We start from the raw sequence: 23,428 nt of genomic DNA on the forward strand, positions 1-23,428 counted from the left end.
CCTCACTCCCCCGGGGCTGATTTAGGGCAAGAAATGACCACTTTGGCCCCAAGATCTGACTGGATTTGCATAAACATAAAGTAATTAACAATTCAAGTGTAAAGTGAAACACTCAGTGTACCAAATCTAGCCCCACCCCTCCCCCCTTGCTTTTCAAAGCCAGCACCCAGCCAGCCACCAGCTAAAAGCCCTCTCCCTGGGCCAGGTCTGGGCATAAGTCTTGACGCGTAGCCCCCTCAAGTTTTGACCAGCGTTGGAGGTCCAATGCGGCCTGCGGCCGCACTGGACCGAAAAGTCTGCGGGCATATTTTTTCAAAATCCAGTCAGATAGCAGGCCCAAAAAGCCTTCTGGGAGTTGAAACTATGGCCAGCAGGCTGGAATCTCTCCCCCTCACTCCCCCGGGGCTGATTTAGGGCAAGAAATGACCACTTTGGCCCCAAGATCTGACTGGATTTGCATAAACATACCGGCAAAGAGCTCCGAGCTGGTCTGCTGGGCACACTTCCCCAGGGCACCACCCTGGCCGGCCAATTGCAACTGGACGAGCACTGCCAGACCTCTGCTCCCTCAGGGGGTGGCCCTCATTCCAAAGGCTTGCATCCCGCCGAGGAAAGCAGCTTAGCCAACAGACAGGGTGCAACACTAAAACATGCAAGAAAGAGTAAAGTAAAACACTCATTGTACCAAATCTAGCCCAACCCCTCCCCCGTTGCTTTTCAAAGCCAGCCCCCAGCCAGCCACTAGCTAAAAGCTCTGTCCCTGGGCCAGGTCTGGGCATAAGTCTTGACGCGTAGCCCCCTCAAGTTTTGACCAGCGTTGGAGGTCCAATGCGGCCTGCGGCCGCACTGGACCGAAAAGTCTGCGGGCATATTTTTCAAAATCCAGTCAGATATATATATATATATATAAGTGGAAATGTAATGGTCAAGAGGCCAACTCCAAGATTGCTAAGTTGGTTTTATTCGCTCAACGTTTCGACCATCACGGTCTTCATCAGGAGCGTTAGAGGTATAAACTGCTTACATCAACAAATACAAAACAAATCGTGTCAACGTTAACAATTATGACGTCACAAGGTCACATGTAAGGGAAAATATGCAGCAAATGGTTAATATATATATATATCACAAAAATACAGAAAACAAAATTAATTGAAAAAATAAAACACGTAAATATATATATGCAAAGCTATTTACTTTTAAAACTAAGTTATTATAGAGTTTCAGTTTAAAATCCAGTATTTCTCTCTCGCTTTTCGAATGTCTTGGTCCTGTTTTCTAACCCTCTAATATTAAATTTTTACTCCAATTTGTTATAGTAATATCATTTGTTCCACTGTAATGTTTTTTCGCCTATACCAATTATTTTTTATTTCTATTTGCTAGTTCTGTCGTGTAAACTGTCCGACAGCAAGCCATCTGATATCAGTTCTGCAAGGCCAGAATCCTGGGTCAGAGTGTGTTATATCATAAGGTCTGTTTTTAAACGATCGGCCACAGATTTTCAGGCAGGTATGGGTCCAATTTTATTCGGACCGACCATGGAGTAGGAAGGATGTAAGGGGACACCCAGCCGAGGCAAACCGACATCAAAAACTTGAAAAAAGAGAAGCAGGACCAAGACACGGTAGACCAATTTAACCAAGTTTTCTATTACCATCTATCCCATGACACACAGTATACCTCTACGCCGGAAGACTGGGAGGAGAATAAAACCAACTTAGCAATCTTGGAGTTGGCCTCTTGACCATTACATTTCCACTTTTATTTAATTTATCTCAAGAGTCCACGATCGCTTTAGTGATCCTCCAAACAGCACCTACAGTTGGTACCGGATTTGCATTGTTTGCGAGACCTCTTACAAGTTGTGTGCTATATATATATATATATATCTGACTGGATTTGCATAAACATACCGGCAAAGAGCTCCGAGCTGGTCTGCTGGGCACACTTCCCCAGGGCACCACCCTGGCCGGCCAATTGCAACTGGACGAGCACTGCCAGACCTCTGCTCCCTCAGGGGGTGGCCCTCATTCCAAAGGCTTGCATCACGCCGAGGAAAGCAGCTTAGCCAACAGACAGGGTGCAACACTAAAACATGCAAGAAAGAGTAAAGTAAAACACTCAGTGTACCAAATCTAGCCCCACCCCTCCCCCGTTGCTTTTCAAAGCCAGCACCCAGCCAGCCACTAGCTAAAAGCCCTCTCCCTGGGCCAGGTCTGGGCATAAGTCTTGACGCGTAGCCCCCTCAAGTTTTGACCAGCGTTGGAGGTCCAATGCGGCCTGCGGCCGCACTGGACCGAAAAGTCTGCGGGCATATTTTTCAAAATCCAGTCAGATAGCAGGCCCAAAAAGCCTTCTGGGAGTTGAAACTATGGCCAGCAGGCTGGAATCTCTCCCCCTCACTCCCCCGGGGCTGATTTAGGGCAAGAAATGACCACTTTGGCCCCAAGATCTGACTGGATTTGCATAAACATAAAGTAATTAACAATTCAAGTGTAAAGTGAAACACTCAGTGTACCAAATCTAGCCCCACCCCTCCCCCCTTGCTTTTCAAAGCCAGCACCCAGCCAGCCACCAGCTAAAAGCCCTCTCCCTGGGCCAGGTCTGGGCATAAGTCTTGACGCGTAGCCCCCTCAAGTTTTGACCAGCGTTGGAGGTCCAATGCGGCCTGCGGCCGCACTGGACCGAAAAGTCTGCGGGCATATTTTTTCAAAATCCAGTCAGATAGCAGGCCCAAAAAGCCTTCTGGGAGTTGAAACTATGGCCAGCAGGCTGGAATCTCTCCCCCTCACTCCCCCGGGGCTGATTTAGGGCAAGAAATGACCACTTTGGCCCCAAGATCTGACTGGATTTGCATAAACATACCGGCAAAGAGCTCCGAGCTGGTCTGCTGGGCACACTTCCCCAGGGCACCACCCTGGCCGGCCAATTGCAACTGGACGAGCACTGCCAGACCTCTGCTCCCTCAGGGGGTGGCCCTCATTCCAAAGGCTTGCATCACGCCGAGGAAAGCAGCTTAGCCAACAGACAGGGTGCAACACTAAAACATGCAAGAAAGAGTAAAGTAAAACACTCAGTGTACCAAATCTAGCCCCACCCCTCCCCCCTTGCTTTTCAAAGCCAGCACCCAGCCAGCCACTAGCTAAAAGCCCTCTCCCTGGGCCAGGTCTGGGCATAAGTCTTGACGCGTAGCCCCCTCAAGTTTTGACCAGCGTTGGAGGTCCAATGCGGCCTGCGGCCGCACTGGACCGAAAAGTCTGCGGGCATATTTTTCAAAATCCAGTCAGATAGCAGGCCCAAAAAGCCTTCTGGGAGTTGAAACTATGGCCAGCAGGCTGGAATCTCTCCCCCTCACTCCCCCGGGGCTGATTTAGGGCAAGAAATGACCACTTTGGCCCCAAGATCTGACTGGATTTGCATAAACATAAAGTAATTAACAATTCAAGTGTAAAGTGAAACACTCAGTGTACCAAATCTAGCCCCACCCCTCCCCCCTTGCTTTTCAAAGCCAGCACCCAGCCAGCCACCAGCTAAAAGCCCTCTCCCTGGGCCAGGTCTGGGCATAAGTCTTGACGCGTAGCCCCCTCAAGTTTTGACCAGCGTTGGAGGTCCAATGCGGCCTGCGGCCGCACTGGACCGAAAAGTCTGCGGGCATATTTTTTCAAAATCCAGTCAGATAGCAGGCCCAAAAAGCCTTCTGGGAGTTGAAACTATGGCCAGCAGGCTGGAATCTCTCCCCCTCACTCCCCCGGGGCTGATTTAGGGCAAGAAATGACCACTTTGGCCCCAAGATCTGACTGGATTTGCATAAACATACCGGCAAAGAGCTCCGAGCTGGTCTGCTGGGCACACTTCCCCAGGGCACCACCCTGGCCGGCCAATTGCAACTGGACGAGCACTGCCAGACCTCTGCTCCCTCAGGGGGTGGCCCTCATTCCAAAGGCTTGCATCACGCCGAGGAAAGCAGCTTAGCCAACAGACAGGGTGCAACACTAAAACATGCAAGAAAGAGTAAAGTAAAACACTCAGTGTACCAAATCTAGCCCCACCCCTCCCCCCTTGCTTTTCAAAGCCAGCACCCAGCCAGCCACTAGCTAAAAGCCCTCTCCCTGGGCCAGGTCTGGGCATAAGTCTTGACGCGTAGCCCCCTCAAGTTTTGACCAGCGTTGGAGGTCCAATGCGGCCTGCGGCCGCACTGGACCGAAAAGTCTGCGGGCATATTTTTCAAAATCCAGTCAGATAGCAGGCCCAAAAAGCCTTCTGGGAGTTGAAACTATGGCCAGCAGGCTGGAATCTCTCCCCCTCACTCCCCCGGGGCTGATTTAGGGCAAGAAATGACCACTTTGGCCCCAAGATCTGACTGGATTTGCATAAACATAAAGTAATTAACAATTCAAGTGTAAAGTGAAACACTCAGTGTACCAAATCTAGCCCCACCCCTCCCCCCTTGCTTTTCAAAGCCAGCACCCAGCCAGCCACCAGCTAAAAGCCCTCTCCCTGGGCCAGGTCTGGGCATAAGTCTTGACGCGTAGCCCCCTCAAGTTTTGACCAGCGTTGGAGGTCCAATGCGGCCTGCGGCCGCACTGGACCGAAAAGTCTGCGGGCATATTTTTTCAAAATCCAGTCAGATAGCAGGCCCAAAAAGCCTTCTGGGAGTTGAAACTATGGCCAGCAGGCTGGAATCTCTCCCCCTCACTCCCCCGGGGCTGATTTAGGGCAAGAAATGACCACTTTGGCCCCAAGATCTGACTGGATTTGCATAAACATACCGGCAAAGAGCTCCGAGCTGGTCTGCTGGGCACACTTCCCCAGGGCACCACCCTGGCCGGCCAATTGCAACTGGACGAGCACTGCCAGACCTCTGCTCCCTCAGGGGGTGGCCCTCATTCCAAAGGCTTGCATCACGCCGAGGAAAGCAGCTTAGCCAACAGACAGGGTGCAACACTAAAACATGCAAGAAAGAGTAAAGTAAAACACTCAGTGTACCAAATCTAGCCCCACCCCTCCCCCCTTGCTTTTCAAAGCCAGCACCCAGCCAGCCACTAGCTAAAAGCCCTCTCCCTGGGCCAGGTCTGGGCATAAGTCTTGACGCGTAGCCCCCTCAAGTTTTGACCAGCGTTGGAGGTCCAATGCGGCCTGCGGCCGCACTGGACCGAAAAGTCTGCGGGCATATTTTTCAAAATCCAGTCAGATAGCAGGCCCAAAAAGCCTTCTGGGAGTTGAAACTATGGCCAGCAGGCTGGAATCTCTCCCCCTCACTCCCCCGGGGCTGATTTAGGGCAAGAAATGACCACTTTGGCCCCAAGATCTGACTGGATTTGCATAAACATACCGGCAAAGAGCTCCGAGCTGGTCTGCTGGGCACACTTCCCCAGGGCACCACCCTGGCCGGCCAATTGCAACTGGACGAGCACTGCCAGACCTCTGCTCCCTCAGGGGGTGGCCCTCATTCCAAAGGCTTGCATCACGCCGAGGAAAGCAGCTTAGCCAACAGACAGGGTGCAACACTAAAACATGCAAGAAAGAGTAAAGTAAAACACTCAGTGTACCAAATCTAGCCCCACCCCTCCCCCCTTGCTTTTCAAAGCCAGCACCCAGCCAGCCACTAGCTAAAAGCCCTCTCCCTGGGCCAGGTCTGGGCATAAGTCTTGACGCGTAGCCCCCTCAAGTTTTGACCAGCGTTGGAGGTCCAATGCGGCCTGCGGCCGCACTGGACCGAAAAGTCTGCGGGCATATTTTTCAAAATCCAGTCAGATAGCAGGCCCAAAAAGCCTTCTGGGAGTTGAAACTATGGCCAGCAGGCTGGAATCTCTCCCCCTCACTCCCCCGGGGCTGATTTAGGGCAAGAAATGACCACTTTGGCCCCAAGATCTGACTGGATTTGCATAAACATAAAGTAATTAACAATTCAAGTGTAAAGTGAAACACTCAGTGTACCAAATCTAGCCCCACCCCTCCCCCCTTGCTTTTCAAAGCCAGCACCCAGCCAGCCACCAGCTAAAAGCCCTCTCCCTGGGCCAGGTCTGGGCATAAGTCTTGACGCGTAGCCCCCTCAAGTTTTGACCAGCGTTGGAGGTCCAATGCGGCCTGCGGCCGCACTGGACCGAAAAGTCTGCGGGCATATTTTTTCAAAATCCAGTCAGATAGCAGGCCCAAAAAGCCTTCTGGGAGTTGAAACTATGGCCAGCAGGCTGGAATCTCTCCCCCTCACTCCCCCGGGGCTGATTTAGGGCAAGAAATGACCACTTTGGCCCCAAGATCTGACTGGATTTGCATAAACATACCGGCAAAGAGCTCCGAGCTGGTCTGCTGGGCACACTTCCCCAGGGCACCACCCTGGCCGGCCAATTGCAACTGGACGAGCACTGCCAGACCTCTGCTCCCTCAGGGGGTGGCCCTCATTCCAAAGGCTTGCATCACGCCGAGGAAAGCAGCTTAGCCAACAGACAGGGTGCAACACTAAAACATGCAAGAAAGAGTAAAGTAAAACACTCAGTGTACCAAATCTAGCCCCACCCCTCCCCCGTTGCTTTTCAAAGCCAGCACCCAGCCAGCCACTAGCTAAAAGCTCTGTCCCTGGGCCAGGTCTGGGCATAAGTCTTGACGCGTAGCCCCCTCAAGTTTTGACCAGCGTTGGAGGTCCAATGCGGCCTGCGGCCGCACTGGACCGAAAAGTCTGCGGGCATATTTTTCAAAATCCAGTCAGATAGCAGGCCCAAAAAGCCTTCTGGGAGTTGAAACTATGGCCAGCAGGCTGGAATCTCTCCCCCTCACTCCCCCGGGGCTGATTTAGGGCAAGAAATGACCACTTTGGCCCCAAGATCTGACTGGATTTGCATAAACATAAAGTAATTAACAATTCAAGTGTAAAGTGAAACACTCAGTGTACCAAATCTAGCCCCACCCCTCCCCCCTTGCTTTTCAAAGCCAGCACCCAGCCAGCCACCAGCTAAAAGCCCTCTCCCTGGGCCAGGTCTGGGCATAAGTCTTGACGCGTAGCCCCCTCAAGTTTTGACCAGCGTTGGAGGTCCAATGCGGCCTGCGGCCGCACTGGACCGAAAAGTCTGCGGGCATATTTTTTCAAAATCCAGTCAGATAGCAGGCCCAAAAAGCCTTCTGGGAGTTGAAACTATGGCCAGCAGGCTGGAATCTCTCCCCCTCACTCCCCCGGGGCTGATTTAGGGCAAGAAATGACCACTTTGGCCCCAAGATCTGACTGGATTTGCATAAACATACCGGCAAAGAGCTCCGAGCTGGTCTGCTGGGCACACTTCCCCAGGGCACCACCCTGGCCGGCCAATTGCAACTGGACGAGCACTGCCAGACCTCTGCTCCCTCAGGGGGTGGCCCTCATTCCAAAGGCTTGCATCACGCCGAGGAAAGCAGCTTAGCCAACAGACAGGGTGCAACACTAAAACATGCAAGAAAGAGTAAAGTAAAACACTCAGTGTACCAAATCTAGCCCCACCCCTCCCCCGTTGCTTTTCAAAGCCAGCACCCAGCCAGCCACTAGCTAAAAGCCCTCTCCCTGGGCCAGGTCTGGGCATAAGTCTTGACGCGTAGCCCCCTCAAGTTTTGACCAGCGTTGGAGGTCCAATGCGGCCTGCGGCCGCACTGGACCGAAAAGTCTGCGGGCATATTTTTTCAAAATCCAGTCAGATAGCAGGCCCAAAAAGCCTTCTGGGAGTTGAAACTATGGCCAGCAGGCTGGAATCTCTCCCCCTCACTCCCCCGGGGCTGATTTAGGGCAAGAAATGACCACTTTGGCCCCAAGATCTGACTGGATTTGCATAAACATACCGGCAAAGAGCTCCGAGCTGGTCTGCTGGGCACACTTCCCCAGGGCACCACCCTGGCCGGCCAATTGCAACTGGACGAGCACTGCCAGACCTCTGCTCCCTCAGGGGGTGGCCCTCATTCCAAAGGCTTGCATCACGCCGAGGAAAGCAGCTTAGCCAACAGACAGGGTGCAACACTAAAACATGCAAGAAAGAGTAAAGTAAAACACTCAGTGTACCAAATCTAGCCCCACCCCTCCCCCCTTGCTTTTCAAAGCCAGCACCCAGCCAGCCACTAGCTAAAAGCCCTCTCCCTGGGCCAGGTCTGGGCATAAGTCTTGACGCGTAGCCCCCTCAAGTTTTGACCAGCGTTGGAGGTCCAATGCGGCCTGCGGCCGCACTGGACCGAAAAGTCTGCGGGCATATTTTTCAAAATCCAGTCAGATAGCAGGCCCAAAAAGCCTTCTGGGAGTTGAAACTATGGCCAGCAGGCTGGAATCTCTCCCCCTCACTCCCCCGGGGCTGATTTAGGGCAAGAAATGACCACTTTGGCCCCAAGATCTGACTGGATTTGCATAAACATAAAGTAATTAACAATTCAAGTGTAAAGTGAAACACTCAGTGTACCAAATCTAGCCCCACCCCTCCCCCCTTGCTTTTCAAAGCCAGCACCCAGCCAGCCACCAGCTAAAAGCCCTCTCCCTGGGCCAGGTCTGGGCATAAGTCTTGACGCGTAGCCCCCTCAAGTTTTGACCAGCGTTGGAGGTCCAATGCGGCCTGCGGCCGCACTGGACCGAAAAGTCTGCGGGCATATTTTTTCAAAATCCAGTCAGATAGCAGGCCCAAAAAGCCTTCTGGGAGTTGAAACTATGGCCAGCAGGCTGGAATCTCTCCCCCTCACTCCCCCGGGGCTGATTTAGGGCAAGAAATGACCACTTTGGCCCCAAGATCTGACTGGATTTGCATAAACATACCGGCAAAGAGCTCCGAGCTGGTCTGCTGGGCACACTTCCCCAGGGCACCACCCTGGCCGGCCAATTGCAACTGGACGAGCACTGCCAGACCTCTGCTCCCTCAGGGGGTGGCCCTCATTCCAAAGGCTTGCATCACGCCGAGGAAAGCAGCTTAGCCAACAGACAGGGTGCAACACTAAAACATGCAAGAAAGAGTAAAGTAAAACACTCAGTGTACCAAATCTAGCCCCACCCCTCCCCCGTTGCTTTTCAAAGCCAGCACCCAGCCAGCCACTAGCTAAAAGCTCTGTCCCTGGGCCAGGTCTGGGCATAAGTCTTGACGCGTAGCCCCCTCAAGTTTTGACCAGCGTTGGAGGTCCAATGCGGCCTGCGGCCGCACTGGACCGAAAAGTCTGCGGGCATATTTTTCAAAATCCAGTCAGATAGCAGGCCCAAAAAGCCTTCTGGGAGTTGAAACTATGGCCAGCAGGCTGGAATCTCTCCCCCTCACTCCCCCGGGGCTGATTTAGGGCAAGAAATGACCACTTTGGCCCCAAGATCTGACTGGATTTGCATAAACATACCGGCAAAGAGCTCCGAGCTGGTCTGCTGGGCACACTTCCCCAGGGCACCACCCTGGCCGGCCAATTGCAACTGGACGAGCACTGCCAGACCTCTGCTCCCTCAGGGGGTGGCCCTCATTCCAAAGGCTTGCATCCCGCCGAGGAAAGCAGCTTAGCCAACAGACAGGGTGCAACACTAAAACATGCAAGAAAGAGTAAAGTAAAACACTCAGTGTACCAAATCTAGCCCCACCCCTCCCCCCTTGCTTTTCAAAGCCAGCACCCAGCCAGCCACTAGCTAAAAGCCCTCTCCCTGGGCCAGGTCTGGGCATAAGTCTTGACGCGTAGCCCCCTCAAGTTTTGACCAGCGTTGGAGGTCCAATGCGGCCTGCGGCCGCACTGGACCGAAAAGTCTGCGGGCATATTTTTTCAAAATCCAGTCAGATAGCAGGCCCAAAAAGCCTTCTGGGAGTTGAAACTATGGCCAGCAGGCTGGAATCTCTCCCCCTCACTCCCCCGGGGCTGATTTAGGGCAAGAAATGACCACTTTGGCCCCAAGATCTGACTGGATTTGCATAAACATACCGGCAAAGAGCTCCGAGCTGGTCTGCTGGGCACACTTCCCCAGGGCACCACCCTGGCCGGCCAATTGCAACTGGACGAGCACTGCCAGACCTCTGCTCCCTCAGGGGGTGGCCCTCATTCCAAAGGCTTGCATCACGCCGAGGAAAGCAGCTTAGCCAACAGACAGGGTGCAACACTAAAACATGCAAGAAAGAGTAAAGTAAAACACTCAGTGTACCAAATCTAGCCCCACCCCTCCCCCGTTGCTTTTCAAAGCCAGCACCCAGCCAGCCACTAGCTAAAAGCCCTCTCCCTGGGCCAGGTCTGGGCATAAGTCTTGACGCGTAGCCCCCTCAAGTTTTGACCAGCGTTGGAGGTCCAATGCGGCCTGCGGCCGCACTGGACCGAAAAGTCTGCGGGCATATTTTTCAAAATCCAGTCAGATAGCAGGCCCAAAAAGCCTTCTGGGAGTTGAAACTATGGCCAGCAGGCTGGAATCTCTCCCCCTCACTCCCCCGGGGCTGATTTAGGGCAAGAAATGACCACTTTGGCCCCAAGATCTGACTGGATTTGCATAAACATAAAGTAATTAACAATTCAAGTGTAAAGTGAAACACTCACATAGTACACACAGTGTAGCATGAACATTTTGCTGGTTTTAATTTGTGCAGTTTGACCTTGATCCGCAAAAATGATCATGACTTCTGGCAGAATGAGAATCCATGAAGCAAAATAAATTGCCGCAACAATTAACTCCTTTCAAAATTCAGTCAAATAAAACATTCTGCTTTTAACAGACTTGTACTGCCTCTTGGGCCATATACATGGGAGGTCACCAGCATAATTATGACATGATTTTCCATTAGGAAAAAAACAAGCTTAAATACATAGGGTAGTCTGTATATCACAAACAAAGCACAGCAAAAGCCAAGTGCACATCAATTCAGCACCAATTAGATTGGCAGGAAAGGGCCCTGTGAAGGAACACCATTTTTCAGGGCATATATCTCTGCCATGCAATATTTTTAACATATACCAGACAATAAGATAAAAAATATGTGCTGCTTCCCTGCTGCTTGATCAGAGAATCACAAAAAAAAAGAAAATTTCTGTCATCTCGTACCGCTAAAATTTGTTACCGCAAGCCACAAAAAAACACCAAACCACAAAATAAAACTCATGCAAAATGTTCGTGCTACACGGTTTGACCGAATGACCATTTATTACTGAACCATTAATAAATGTTAATCGATCACTAAATATAATGAAACACGGCAAACAAACAGTGTTGATATAAGTAGGTTTTGATGACTAGCCGGTCTGATAGTTAAGACAGTAATGAAACCATTAAAAACCAACAGGTACATTTACCATAAGGATTAAATTATGAATTTAAGCTTACTACACCTTTACTACTGTTACAGGACATGTTAATGCTTCAATTTGCAGGCAAGTTAATAAAATATAAAGTTTTTCAGCAAAATTATTTTTGAAGGCAGTAATTTATTAAAATTTAAAAATTTTCTATTATTTGAAGTAAAGGATTTTTCTTATAATGTCTGAGAAGACTATTTCTGATTTTAGACGACTGCGTTCTCAATTTGAAATATCAGTTTCTTATCTTATGATTTGATTCGGCTTAGTCGAAGTTAATTAAACTGATTTATCGATAGGGAACAATGGATATTTTTTAATTTGTTAAGCTTATACATATTTTTTAAACAGGTTTATGTGCTTACAGCATATATATAAAACGTTCATGAAAAAGTAAAACGCTTACTTGAGTACAGTTGTATGCAGTATTACCTTACTTAAAGTTGTACTTGAGCACATAAATTCTACCTTAGTATTAAACACCTCCGGACCGCAAACCGATAAATTTTTAGTCATCTCAGGTCAGTTTTTTAGACGGATTCCGCTCAACATTATATTAGGAGGAATGGGTGCAAAAAATTATATTAACAAAGTGTTAGGGGGCTCTAATGGCTCTTGGCTCTAGCTATATAGAGTCGATGCTGTGAGACTAACTAATTCGTTATTTTTTTGGCTGACTGCTACCACCACTAACTTACAATGCGAAAGACTATACAAATTATATATAGCCAAAACTCAGACATGTTTGGGTTAGTTACTTCAGTAACCTTGGACTAATGAAACAGAACTATAAAAACTACTTGCGACAACGAATAAAAACAGACCTACATGTACACGAAGAGCGATTATTAACTGAGCGAAGGAAAATGACCAATAGTAAACTCAGGCGAGCCAAAACTAGCAAGACACAAGACTATAATGTTCAATATTGCACGTATTAGCAACATTTTGAACACTGTTTAAAATAATATCTAACCGTTGTTAAGTTCTTAGTCCAAGTGACCTTGCCATTAAATTCTCAAGCATTTTCGCGTCCTTTAGAGGTGACTTGCGATTTAATTTGGAAGCAGCCTTTTGGAAGCTTAATTATAGTAATAGTTTCTTCTTAAAGAATCCTTTCAAAATATTCTTGTGTTGTATTTCTTTGGTGACTTTCCTTTTTGCTCACAGCTCCCACGTCCGCCAGAAATTCCCTTAACCTTATTTTTATAGAACAAACGTAACATGAAAACTTTAACGAAAGCCTGAAAAAAGTTTAGAAACATGCACTAAAAGTTGCTAAGAATCTGATATTCCGTGTTGTAGTCACAGCGAACATTTGTAAATTTTACAAAAAATACCGCCATCTACGAAGGTCTACGAAGACGAGCCATACTCAGAACTACCATAAATCGTCCAGAGCGATCGAAACAAGCTTATCAAATGTGATTAAACGATTATTCTTTAGATTAGGCCGCGACTCTCGGGCGACAAACAAAAAATTGTAGCCGTTGACGTATTGAGACCACTTTGGTCGCAAGCTTTCTGAAGCTTTGTGGTGGTAAGCTAATAAAGCTTACAATTACAAGCATGCACGAAAGAAACTGTAACATATTTGAGTTTGAGTTATCCGTCTTAGAAAATTCTTACATTTTAAGTTTCCCAAAACGCATTTATAGCTGAAGTATGAACAAATTTAATAAGCTCACCTTTTTAGTTGCTCAGTTTGTCCTCAGCTCACTGCTCGGGAGGTGAATGCATGGTCCTTCAAAAATGCGTGTCTCGCAAAATTTTAGCCAAATTTCAGGGGTCTCGTCGTCTCGAATTTTTCTTTGACGCCTTGTCGGAGTCCTGATTTTTTTTGCAAGGCTAAAAAGCTCTCGGGCTCGCAGAAAAGATATTAGTCTCGTCGTTTTGCAAAGTCTCGCATTCACCATTCGACACTGCACTGTGCCCGGCCGAAGGCGCCAAAACTGCGCGACGTGTCAACATCAGGTCACGGTCGTCACGCAAGGTCACACAAGGCCTCCCCGTCCGAGATACTACAGATATCGATCCTTTCCTTTCAATTTTTTTATTAACTTTCCTTCCAAAGAACACTTTCTGGAATTCATTTTATAATTTCTTAGCCATGCCAGTACAATAATAAACAAAACTCCACGGGTTTTACGGTGATCAAATTTTCTGTGCGTTCTCATGATCAGCTTTTGTGTTTTTACTTTCATTACAATTTACATTGTTAGCATTAGAAATCAATAACTCTTATCTACAAAACTTTTATCAGCTATGTTTTACACATACTTTTATCTGAAGTTTCCCTTTTCCACTTTCTGTTTCTAACCCCCACCCCCACTCCCTCCCTAGCCCTCCGTTTCCCATGTCTGGATTAGCCCTTACGCAACGAGGCGTGAATTTTCGAGAAGGGCGGCCTCTACGCGGGATATCTGTAATAACTAATATCGTCATGCTTGTACGAAGAATATTCGAGAATCCACTCGAGTTTTTCTCAGTAATTATATAAAGCAAAGCGAAGTTCTCAAAAATATATTTCCACGGAAAACATGGAGACAAGACAAGGAAAACAAGCTTCCAGAATGAGCGACAACGAAATTCACGCTTCAAGCACATCAGTTCAAGTAGACGTAAACAAACTGCTCTACAATTTCCAAGCAGACAATCCCTGGAGACATATAGGAAATCCGCCAATTTCAAGTTCAGTGGAAAGAGGACGAAAAAAAACCCAGTCAAAACTTAAGAAGACCTACCTAAGAAGACGAAAGCAAACCACCGCCAGGAAAAACAGACCTCATAGAGAACTGGAAAAAATATCATTGCTTTGCTCTTGCAATCAGGGCTGTTTGATAAGACATGGAACGCGGGTACGTTTGTTGATACAACAGCTGAGAGAGAGTTTTCTTCAGAAAAGTTACAACGAACAAAATTACCTACTCGCAAGACTTATGGAAGTCAAGGTTTGTCCCAGTGGTCTGAGGAGGATAACTTATGAAATACCCTCTCTGGGAACAGTTTGCCGGGGCGCCTTTACAAAATGTTACGGAATTTCTAATATTAAAATCAAAGTCCTCTTGAATAAAATGAATCCAGATGGTTCCATCCAACAGGACAAGCGAGGGAGGCACGAACACAAAACAACGAGACTCTTGTCAGAAGCCAAAGACACTGTGATTAACTATATCTGTTCGTACAAGGCTTGTGAATCACATTACCGTAGAGCTCGAACTGAAAAACAATACTTTGAATCAAATGTCTCGATGAGAAGAATGTGGGAAAGTTTTTGTGTAGAATATCCAGGGTTCAAAACGACCAGCTCAAGGGCAAAGAACAGAGGCCCCGTGATCAGTTTTTGTACGTTTAGAAAAATATTTGATGAAAATCTGCGAGACATCTTGAGTTTTCGGAAAGCAAGAGTAGACACTTGCCAGTATTGCGATGAAAAGCAAAATAGAATCAACCAGATTAGTTCAGAGATTAAGAACGGTAATTTAAGACGTGTCAGAGAAAGGCATAATTTGCAAAAGGAACTGGAAGCTCACTTGACAGAAAGTGGAATCAGATTTGCCTCTCTCAAGTATGACACGCTTGTTCTCGCAAAGAAACAACGATTACAAGAAGATCCATAAATACTCCCGGCTAAATACTCCACCGACTATTTGAAATAAATAACATTCAAGATAAGCCTATAGTTGTCTGTTTTACTCGTATCACGTTTAACTGTTGCTTTGTTTATATTTTTAAGATTGTCCTTAGCGAAGAGTCCCAGCTTTCCAGTGATGTGAACATGTAATTTAGAAGTGGGGCGGGAGGGTGGGGGGGGGGGGGGGTGGGCTGGAGGGGAAGGGGGGAGGCTAGTGCGCGAGGGTACGAGGAAGTCCGGGGGCATGCTTCCCGCTAAACAACTAAACTAAATTTAGTCACCTAAGATGGTTAAAAATGCATATAAAAGTACTGCTAATAGCTTCATTATTGCATCATTATTATTACTATATTATTATTATTATTAAGCTTATAATATCGACATGACCTTGAGCTGACTAGTGTCTGTTAGATCCAAATGCAACGATACTTTTAGAATTGCGAACGAGTATGAGACGTTCGATATATCTGAGGCCCTGTTAGGGGGGTTCAGGGGACAGTTATCCCTAATCCCTAAAATTAACGAGGCCTTTATTATTTTTATTATCCCTAAAACTATCTCAGCTTGTCCCCTATCCCTGTATTTTTTAGTCAGTTGTCCCTTATCCCTAAAATTATTTTTCTGGTTATCCCTTATCCCTAAAACCCCTAAAAGGGCCTCACATTTATTTTCAAAGCTGTCAGTCGTTACCTGCTTTGTGTTTTAAGCATCCGATTGCATGTCTATTATCTGTTAGGTTTTTTAAACTATTTTTTCGTAGTAACAGTTTCTAGGCAGTTTCCGCCAGTGCTTCGCTTCGCTTGCTCTTTCAGCCTAGCAAAGCGGGAAAGGCGGTCGGAGTTTTCACGATACTATAAAATAAAAAGGACGTTGTTGTTATATATTTGACAACAGTATTTAATGACGTATTACTAACAACTGAAACAAATGTTTTATTAAAAGCATCCAATTTAATATCTCAGAACATTTATCGCACGAAAAAAGCGTGTAAACCTTCCTAATTCTAGTTTTAATTAAACATTTTATAAGTAAACGTTAGATCGTTCATCTCTATTGTTTAAAGTTAGGTCCTTGACCGGCAGTGTTTATAAAAGCTATCACTTGTTTTTCTTGCCGCAAACGGGATTCAATAAACCATCGGTATTGAATGCGCCGTACATGTCGCTCTCATTTGCTTTTATTTTCTTTGTTGATTGCTGGCAGTGACTGATAAAATTGAACTGCGCTTTTAGATAGGTATTTATTAGCTAATGCTACGCAATCATTTTTAACGTCAATTGGTATCGGCTCCCTTTCCCGTCGCAAAGTTCGAAGAAAATCAGGTCTTAGTTCAGTTCGCTGTTTTTTCTTTATGAAGGAAACTTTGCGTGGTGGTTGTTGAGCGTTGATTTCAAATCGTATAAATACGCTTTCTGGATGATGAACAAGTTCAAGTCCATTTTCGCTTGGCCTTTCGCCGTATCCAAAGTTGAGCCATGCGATGTCGTGGACTTGAAATTTCTCCTTCTCTAAATCTTCATTTCGGCTAATGTACTCAAGTCGAAGGAAAGTCTTGTAGTCTTTTATCAAATCCAACGTAACCCAGTGAACTGCGACGTTTAATAGATTTGCTTGTTCTAATACAGTTGCCCATGTTCTTGGAACGTCGATTATCTCTTGGGTGCGGAGAAACTTTTGAATAGTTCCAAAGCGCCTATCACAAACTGCATATGTATGACCTTCTAGCAAGAATTTTAGATCAGCTCTTAGGAATTGTCCCCGTCTTATTAGCAGATCCATATAAAAGAACAGGTAGCACTCCTTGAACTGCCCAGGCGCATTGTCAGACCAAACGATAATATGCTCATGCTTTCCAAGCTTACTTTCAAGTTGTTTGAGTAAATGATCCAACAGAGATATAACCTCATTTGGTCCAATAGTACCGACAGTTTCGTCGTAGAGAAAGCAATGAACAGTGTCGTCATTCGCACAGTATATGCCCAGATTATACGTTTTAAGTTTTTGCTTATAATACGCGTCCTGCGCACTGAGTTTAGGACTTTTAAGAGATTTGTCGTAATCTATCTGTAAGGTAAGAGTCCTTGGGAACATGTCTGTATCTGATTTCTCCTTGTTCCATCTCTTTTTAAAACACATATAAATGGGGCTTGCCCAGAAAAAGCGAGAATTTTCGCATGTCGTGACAGGGGTCGTTACGTAAAAGTTAATTACATCTGTCACTGTTAACATGCATGTTTTTCTCGAAGGTTCAGATAATTTCTAGAATCCAGAGGTACAACGTACACATTTAATAACTCCTGACAAAAGTTTTGTCATCCATTTTTCAGTCACTGACAAGTATTTGATTGATCCGGGCTGTGTAGTACTTTATTTAAAACCTCGGTAGAGAAGTAGAGAGAAAGCTATTATTATAAATAAAGGTCTCCTATCGCCGTATGACAACGATTTCTGTCATCGGAGATAAGTGCATATGTCATCCGTCTGGCAACAATCACTATTTATCAATTAGTCATGTACAACAGGACCCCGATGGAGAGAGGGAGGAGTCCTTTGGCGATTGAAACTTAAAGTCTAGGTAAATATTTACAGAATTCTGATTATAAAAGGGTAAAATCGGCTTTATTTTTTCCTAAAAGAATGCAGTTCTCCCCATATATATTTGAAAAAAAAAAAAAAATTTGCGTATGTCTGATCAATTGTACAATAAGATTTCCAGACTTGAACTACGTGCCTAATTAGCGTATTAATCACATATCCTTTCCCGGGACTGTGATGCATTGAGCAATTTACAACGAAGTGGCCACTCAAATTAATTAAATTCAGCTATTAACACTCAAAATGAAGAACATCTGAGCATTTAACAGAAGTTACACATTTTTAGCCGTTTAACTAAACCCTATTAAGATCCTCCAGTATCGATAAACATTCGCCAATAATTTATGACTTACCGTGCGTCGTTAACTATTTGTTAGCTATTCGAACTTTCTTTGAAGCTCATACCAGAACACGTATTTGTCTGTTATTGTGGCATAGAGTACTCCGAGTTGGTCAAAAAGTATTTGTTCTTGAACAAGGAAAGTGAATTTTTTTTTAGGAAAATGTACCTTATATTACATGAAATTTTCGCGACACGTTGATTTCGCGATTTTGAGGTGCACATATTTCGCGATTTTGTTAAAATTTTGTATTTTGAATCACTTTAATTTAGCGTTTTTGAGTAAGACACAATTTATATTCACATTTTCTTGGCAATATAAAACCACTTCATCAAAGGAACAATATTATATAAACGTCAAAATTAACAAAAACGCAGGGGGGACTTCTCACAATGTCTACAAGTGAGTCAATTGACGACAACATCCATTTACATTGATAACTGTCATATGCGAGTCTCTGAATATTCGCGTCACGTTATGTTCGCGACACTTTTTATTCGCGTCACTTTAATTTCGCGATTTTTTTAGAATCGCGAAATTCGCGAAATTAAGTGTCGCGAAAATTTCATGTAATAAGGTACTCCACTAAAATAAACAGAAACATGGACAACCATGTATTTGAGCAAAAATTCAACGACTTTATTGTGGAACTCAACATTCCTCAATTGCAACTCAATGAAAAAGAACAAAGCTTTATAGAAAAAGATTTGGCTATCAACGAATTGAAAGAAGCAGTAACTATCTTTTGCGGATAATAAATCCCCAGGAGAGGACAGTTTTACAAAGGAATTTTATCAGATGTTTTTCGATCTTCTCTGTAAGGACCTTCTTAATTCTTATAACTGATGAGGCCTTTCTGTATCCCAGAAACGAGGAACAATAATGCTCATCGCAAAAGGCGATGAGAACTTGACAGAATTGAAGAATTGGCACCCTATATCTCTACTCAATATTACTTACAAAACCGCGAAGGTATTTAAGAGAAGCAGGGACTGCACTTTGAAAAAATGGGTTTATTCGTCGATAGCAATAAAAGCCATGTTCTTTTATATTTGTAAGAGTTGAAAACAAAAATAAAGCTATCTCAGTTGAAAGTTGAAGGAACGCCTTTCTCTCCAGTAGAAACAAACATACAACAAAGTGAGTTTTAACAACGCGAAAGAATTTATAGAAATCTAGTTCTAGGTACAGTAGTGTTTATTTTATGTTTCACAACCGCTAATTTTTGAAATTCGCGTTTGTAACATGTATCGTTAATATTTCTATCATAAGGTATTTCAAAAAGAAACTTAGCTGTGTTTTACTGCATATCGGATCCGCAAATACGATTGCTTTACTGTTCTCTACTGCGCCAAAAGGAAAAAATCGCGCGCACGTCACGAAGCTCTTCCTTTAAAGTTTCTACATGAAAAATAGGTCGTTAAAGCAAAGTAAACTCGGTTGTGCCTCTAAACTCGGAGACTTTTAGTCGACCTTCGCGATCGTTCAAAAATGTTTCTTATCTGCTTGGCTTCTGTCTTGTACAAGGTTATATCATAAGAAAGTATTTCTACACCTGACAGAATTTTATACAAATACGTATGTGAATATATGATCCCCTAACCCCCTTCACTATTAAATAACCAGAAACTCATCACGTGTAGGCTTTTTTACATTATGCCATTGCTTCTCCACAATAATGCTCCAAATTATCCCCTTTTTTTCCAGTAAAATTCTCGGCCTGCTCCCAGAAAGGCACTAAATAAATACTTGGATAATGCTCGAAATGATTTTTATAAATTGTAACATTTTTACAGGGTGTTTAACTGTTTAAAATAAGTAAATCGTATGATATAAAACCTGATAATAAAACGGCAAAATATAACCTAAAAAAAAATGATGCAAGTCACAGCTGACAATTCACTAAATACGGACTTTCGTCGCTATGTAGCAAAACATTGTCAGCAATCATTTTTTTTTTTTATTTTCTCTGAGAAAATTTTTCTTCTAATTTTCTCTGTAAAAAATAACTTTTCGGGAAAATTCCACTAAAATGCTCGCATATTGCTCAATGCTGTTGCCTCACTAAAATGCTCGAAAATGTTAGCATGAAGTACAAAAGCCTAATCACGTGCTAGGCAACCACTGTATCGTGTGAATTCACGTAACTGGCTTTAAAAAAGAAAATATCTATCTCTTTGTGGACAAATAAAACATGGAAACCTTTTTTAAAAACTGGCTTTGACCACGTTTCTCTTACTACCGCCCAAAAATATGAGTTTCCCAAAAACAAATTGGCGGCGCATCCTGCGGACCGGTGATCACAATGTAACACGTGGAATGGAAAAACTTTAGTACAGCTTTTTTATATTTTTATGTTATTTTCTTTGTTAATATCTTGTCCGGTAGAGAAAAATTGCCACCTTCAAATTTAGATGTAAGCTCTTGAAATTGCATCGATTTAAAATGCTGTTTCATGCTCATATTTTCGCCCATTGCATGACCAGGGAAGACCGGTTACCGTGGGAAAGTCACGTTGCTCAAAATTCTCATGCTTCCTTGGTATTTCAAAAAAAGCGAACGCTTTCATCAGCGGTTCATACGACTGGCAGTAGAGTCTACGATTAAACTGCGTTACAAGATGCCAGCTTTCGGTAATGTTCGGCAAATTATGCTAAAAAAGAAGCGTGGAACGAAATGCCCCTTCTTAAGCAAGTACATAAGGCTCGCCCTAGCAAAGGGAACAAAAGACGACTTCGTTGAATCCGAGACAATTTTTCAGGAGTACGCAGCTGCGGTCGCCATATGGACCGACGGCGACAGTTTAAGAGGGCAGACAAAATACCTAATGAAGAAGACTGCATTTCTTAAGGTAAGCTCAAAATATACGAAGGTTAACAACATAGTTAAAATTACGCTATTATTTAGGTGACGTTTTGGCTACAAACGTAGCGGTTTTTAATATTTTAGCGATGTTAAATCGGAAGTTTGACGCTTCATATTTCGGGGACTGTTGACATAGCTCTAAAACTTTTGTGAATAGCAAACATACTAGCTAAAAGAGTTAACCGATTAAATTTGAAGGGGATCATTTTACTTGGAAGTGAGAAATCGTACTTTTAGTTTTTTATACAAATGCTTCTAAATTTTCCCGCGTACAGCGGCTCCATTTTACAGACAAATATCTTGATTCGCGGCTTTCTTATTGAGAGTTAAATTCTCTAATTTGATTGGGTAACTCTTTCAGCAAGTATTTTAAGTTTGTAATTCATAGAAATTGCAGAATGTCGACTTTTCTCGAATAATCGAGCGTCAAACTCCCGATTTTCCCCATACATTTACTGTAAATTTTGCCGCGTTTGCCCCCCAACCTCGAACAGACATTTATGCAATGGCTGTATTATTTTAATTTACTATGCGCAACATGAAAATGACAAGAAAACGTCCTGTTCTAAGTCTATGTCATGTCTTTTAGGTATATGAAAGTGGTACCTTTTTTCAGCAAAAGGTACACGAAAGAGGTACAATTTCTATCAAAATTGTATATTTAAGGTAAGGGGTTAGAGCTCGGGGCGGAGCCTCCCCTTACAAAAGTTTTTTGAGTAACCCCCCCACCCCCGGGGGTTATTTAACGCATGTAGATCCGATATCTTTTAAAAGAAACATGGCTTTGATTAGAATTTGAATTATTTTAAACAGCAATTCAAGAAACAGGTGATGGCCTATGCTGACTGGGTTGTACAACCTGCTGTACGTGCTGGCAAAAAGCGCGGATACTCTGGAATTAGAATCCAGCGACCCCGAAGGCAGCCGACGGTGGAATTTGGGGGGCGTATAATGCTGGAACGAATTCAGCATTATATGTCTCTCAATCCAAAACCTCAGCCACCAATCGAGGTGAGTACGCGAGTATTAGCTTAGTCTCAACAGCTTATATACATGCGGTTATAAAGTAAACACTAACACTTTTTTGTCTTACATACTGTAGGTCCACAAAGTATTAACTGACCCACGTGGCGCGGGAAATTGTGCGTTTGCGTCCAGAGATATTGAAAAAGGGGAGATTATTTGTGAATACGAGGGAGAAAAGATAGACTCCAAAGAAGTAAGACAAAGAGAGGAAATGTACGAACGAGAGGACAGACCCTGCACACTGATGGTCATAGAGAGTGCGGGACATCAAATTGCGTGAGTATTATACATATCATTAAGCGAGTGATGCGGACACACGATAAACTGCCTCTTTGTTTAAGCCCTGGGATTATAAATCTTGTGAAAGGTTTTAGGTGAGCTCACAACTTCGATAATTGACGGAACTTATATAGGGATCTGGTGCATTGTAAGAAAAGTTGTTTCAAAGAACAAGATACAGTAATGACTTTTTAATAAGACTGGTTAGAATGTAGTGCAGAAGGGCACTCTTATTGAAAAAAAAAATCGACCTTAGCATTGCTTGTAAATTTTCTTTTGCCAGATTTAAGTTAAGATGCAATGTGTTGTAAAGATATAAATAACTTAATATAGGGAACTTAACGAGAGTAAAGTTTACATCCGGAAGAGCTTATAATCGGAACATTTTTCTCGGTAGCATGCGTAGACATGGCCTTGTAACCGCAGGGCGTATAAGAGGCAATTTATGGTATCTCAAAGCAACCTGGTATTAAAAATTTAAACGGTATTTATAACTCGAAATAAATTACGACTAGTCGAGAGGTTGGTATACTGCTATGTAATACCGTAGAATTCCGGTTATAAGCCCTGGGCTTATACAACTACATAAGGGGTTTTTGGGTGGGCTTTTGAGTGGAAGGGCTTATATCCGGGAGGGCTTATAAGTGGAATGAAAAAAAAAAAACGTTTCGAAATAGCCACGGGAGTGTTCGTCGAAATACGTTTTAAAGTTAAAAACGCACAATAAAGCAACATTTAGCCCTGTTCAATACTGTCATCCGGTAGAGGGGGGCTAACATCCGGGGGGCTTATAATCGGATGTATTTTTTGTTTTGCGGGATGATGGGCCTATAACCGGGGGGGCTTATAAGCGAGGGGGCTAATAACCGGAATTTTACGGTATGTATTATGGGAGGCGCTTTGGTCTAATGGTTAATGCGCAGAACCGAGTGGGTCGGATTCGAGCCCCGGCCGGGGCACTGCGTATTAATCTTAGGCAAGACACTACTCTCAAAGTGCCTCTCTTCATTCAGGTGATGGACTAGCATCCCATCCAGTGGGGAGCAAAAATATCGCTAGTTGCTTCCTGCTGATAAAACCGGATTAAGTTTCTGCATTGATGGGCCACTTGGCTCGCGTATGCAGACCTTACCATTTACCTGAAAATGTATTTAAGTGTACCTACACATCTAAAATTACAGTTTTTAAAAATATGTCAGAAAGAACCATCCCAATAAAATGTTTCGTTTCCCATCGCCGACCGACCCATTTTTTTCGAAATGTAAAAAAATGCAGATTCGCTAGTCAAACAGGCAAGTATTTTAAGTTACAAGCACATGGTCTTGTTTTATTAACAATAATTGGTATGATGTGATGTTCTCAACTTTAATTAACATCGATACTAAGTTTTTAAAAGGCTGTTTCGTGCATTAACGATTGTTCCAACGTTCTCAGCGATATCGACTGAAACAAA

General features: G+C 44.4%; 1 protein-coding gene across 1 annotated transcript; it reads left to right on the forward strand.

The window, feature by feature from the left end:
* Positions 1-19,172: 19,172 nt before the first annotated feature.
* LOC144665995 (uncharacterized) lies at positions 19,173-22,162 on the forward strand. The gene is made up of 2 exons (XM_078527329.1): positions 19,173-21,681; positions 21,773-22,162. The coding sequence occupies exons 1-2, from the start codon at positions 21,502-21,504 to the stop codon at positions 21,974-21,976; spliced, it is 384 nt and encodes a 127-aa protein (XP_078383455.1). The 5' UTR covers positions 19,173-21,501; the 3' UTR covers positions 21,977-22,162.
* Positions 22,163-23,428: the final 1,266 nt, after the last annotated feature.

The sequence above is a fragment of the Oculina patagonica genome, chromosome 9 (assembly GCF_052425735.1).
Source record: "Oculina patagonica isolate OP01 chromosome 9, crgOcupat, whole genome shotgun sequence".
Classification (NCBI taxonomy): Eukaryota; Metazoa; Cnidaria; class Anthozoa; order Scleractinia; family Oculinidae; genus Oculina; species Oculina patagonica.

What these genes read in the sequence shown, in the direction of transcription:
- LOC144665995 (XM_078527329.1), top strand. Translation starts at nt 21,502, where the DNA reads ATGGCCTATGCTGACTGGGTTGTACAACCTGCTGTACGTGCTGGCAAA. An exon ending in AACCTCAGCCACCAATCGAG is followed by an intron (nt 21,682 to 21,772) that starts GTGAGTACGCGA and finishes TACATACTGTAG; the next exon opens with GTCCACAAAGTATTAACTGA.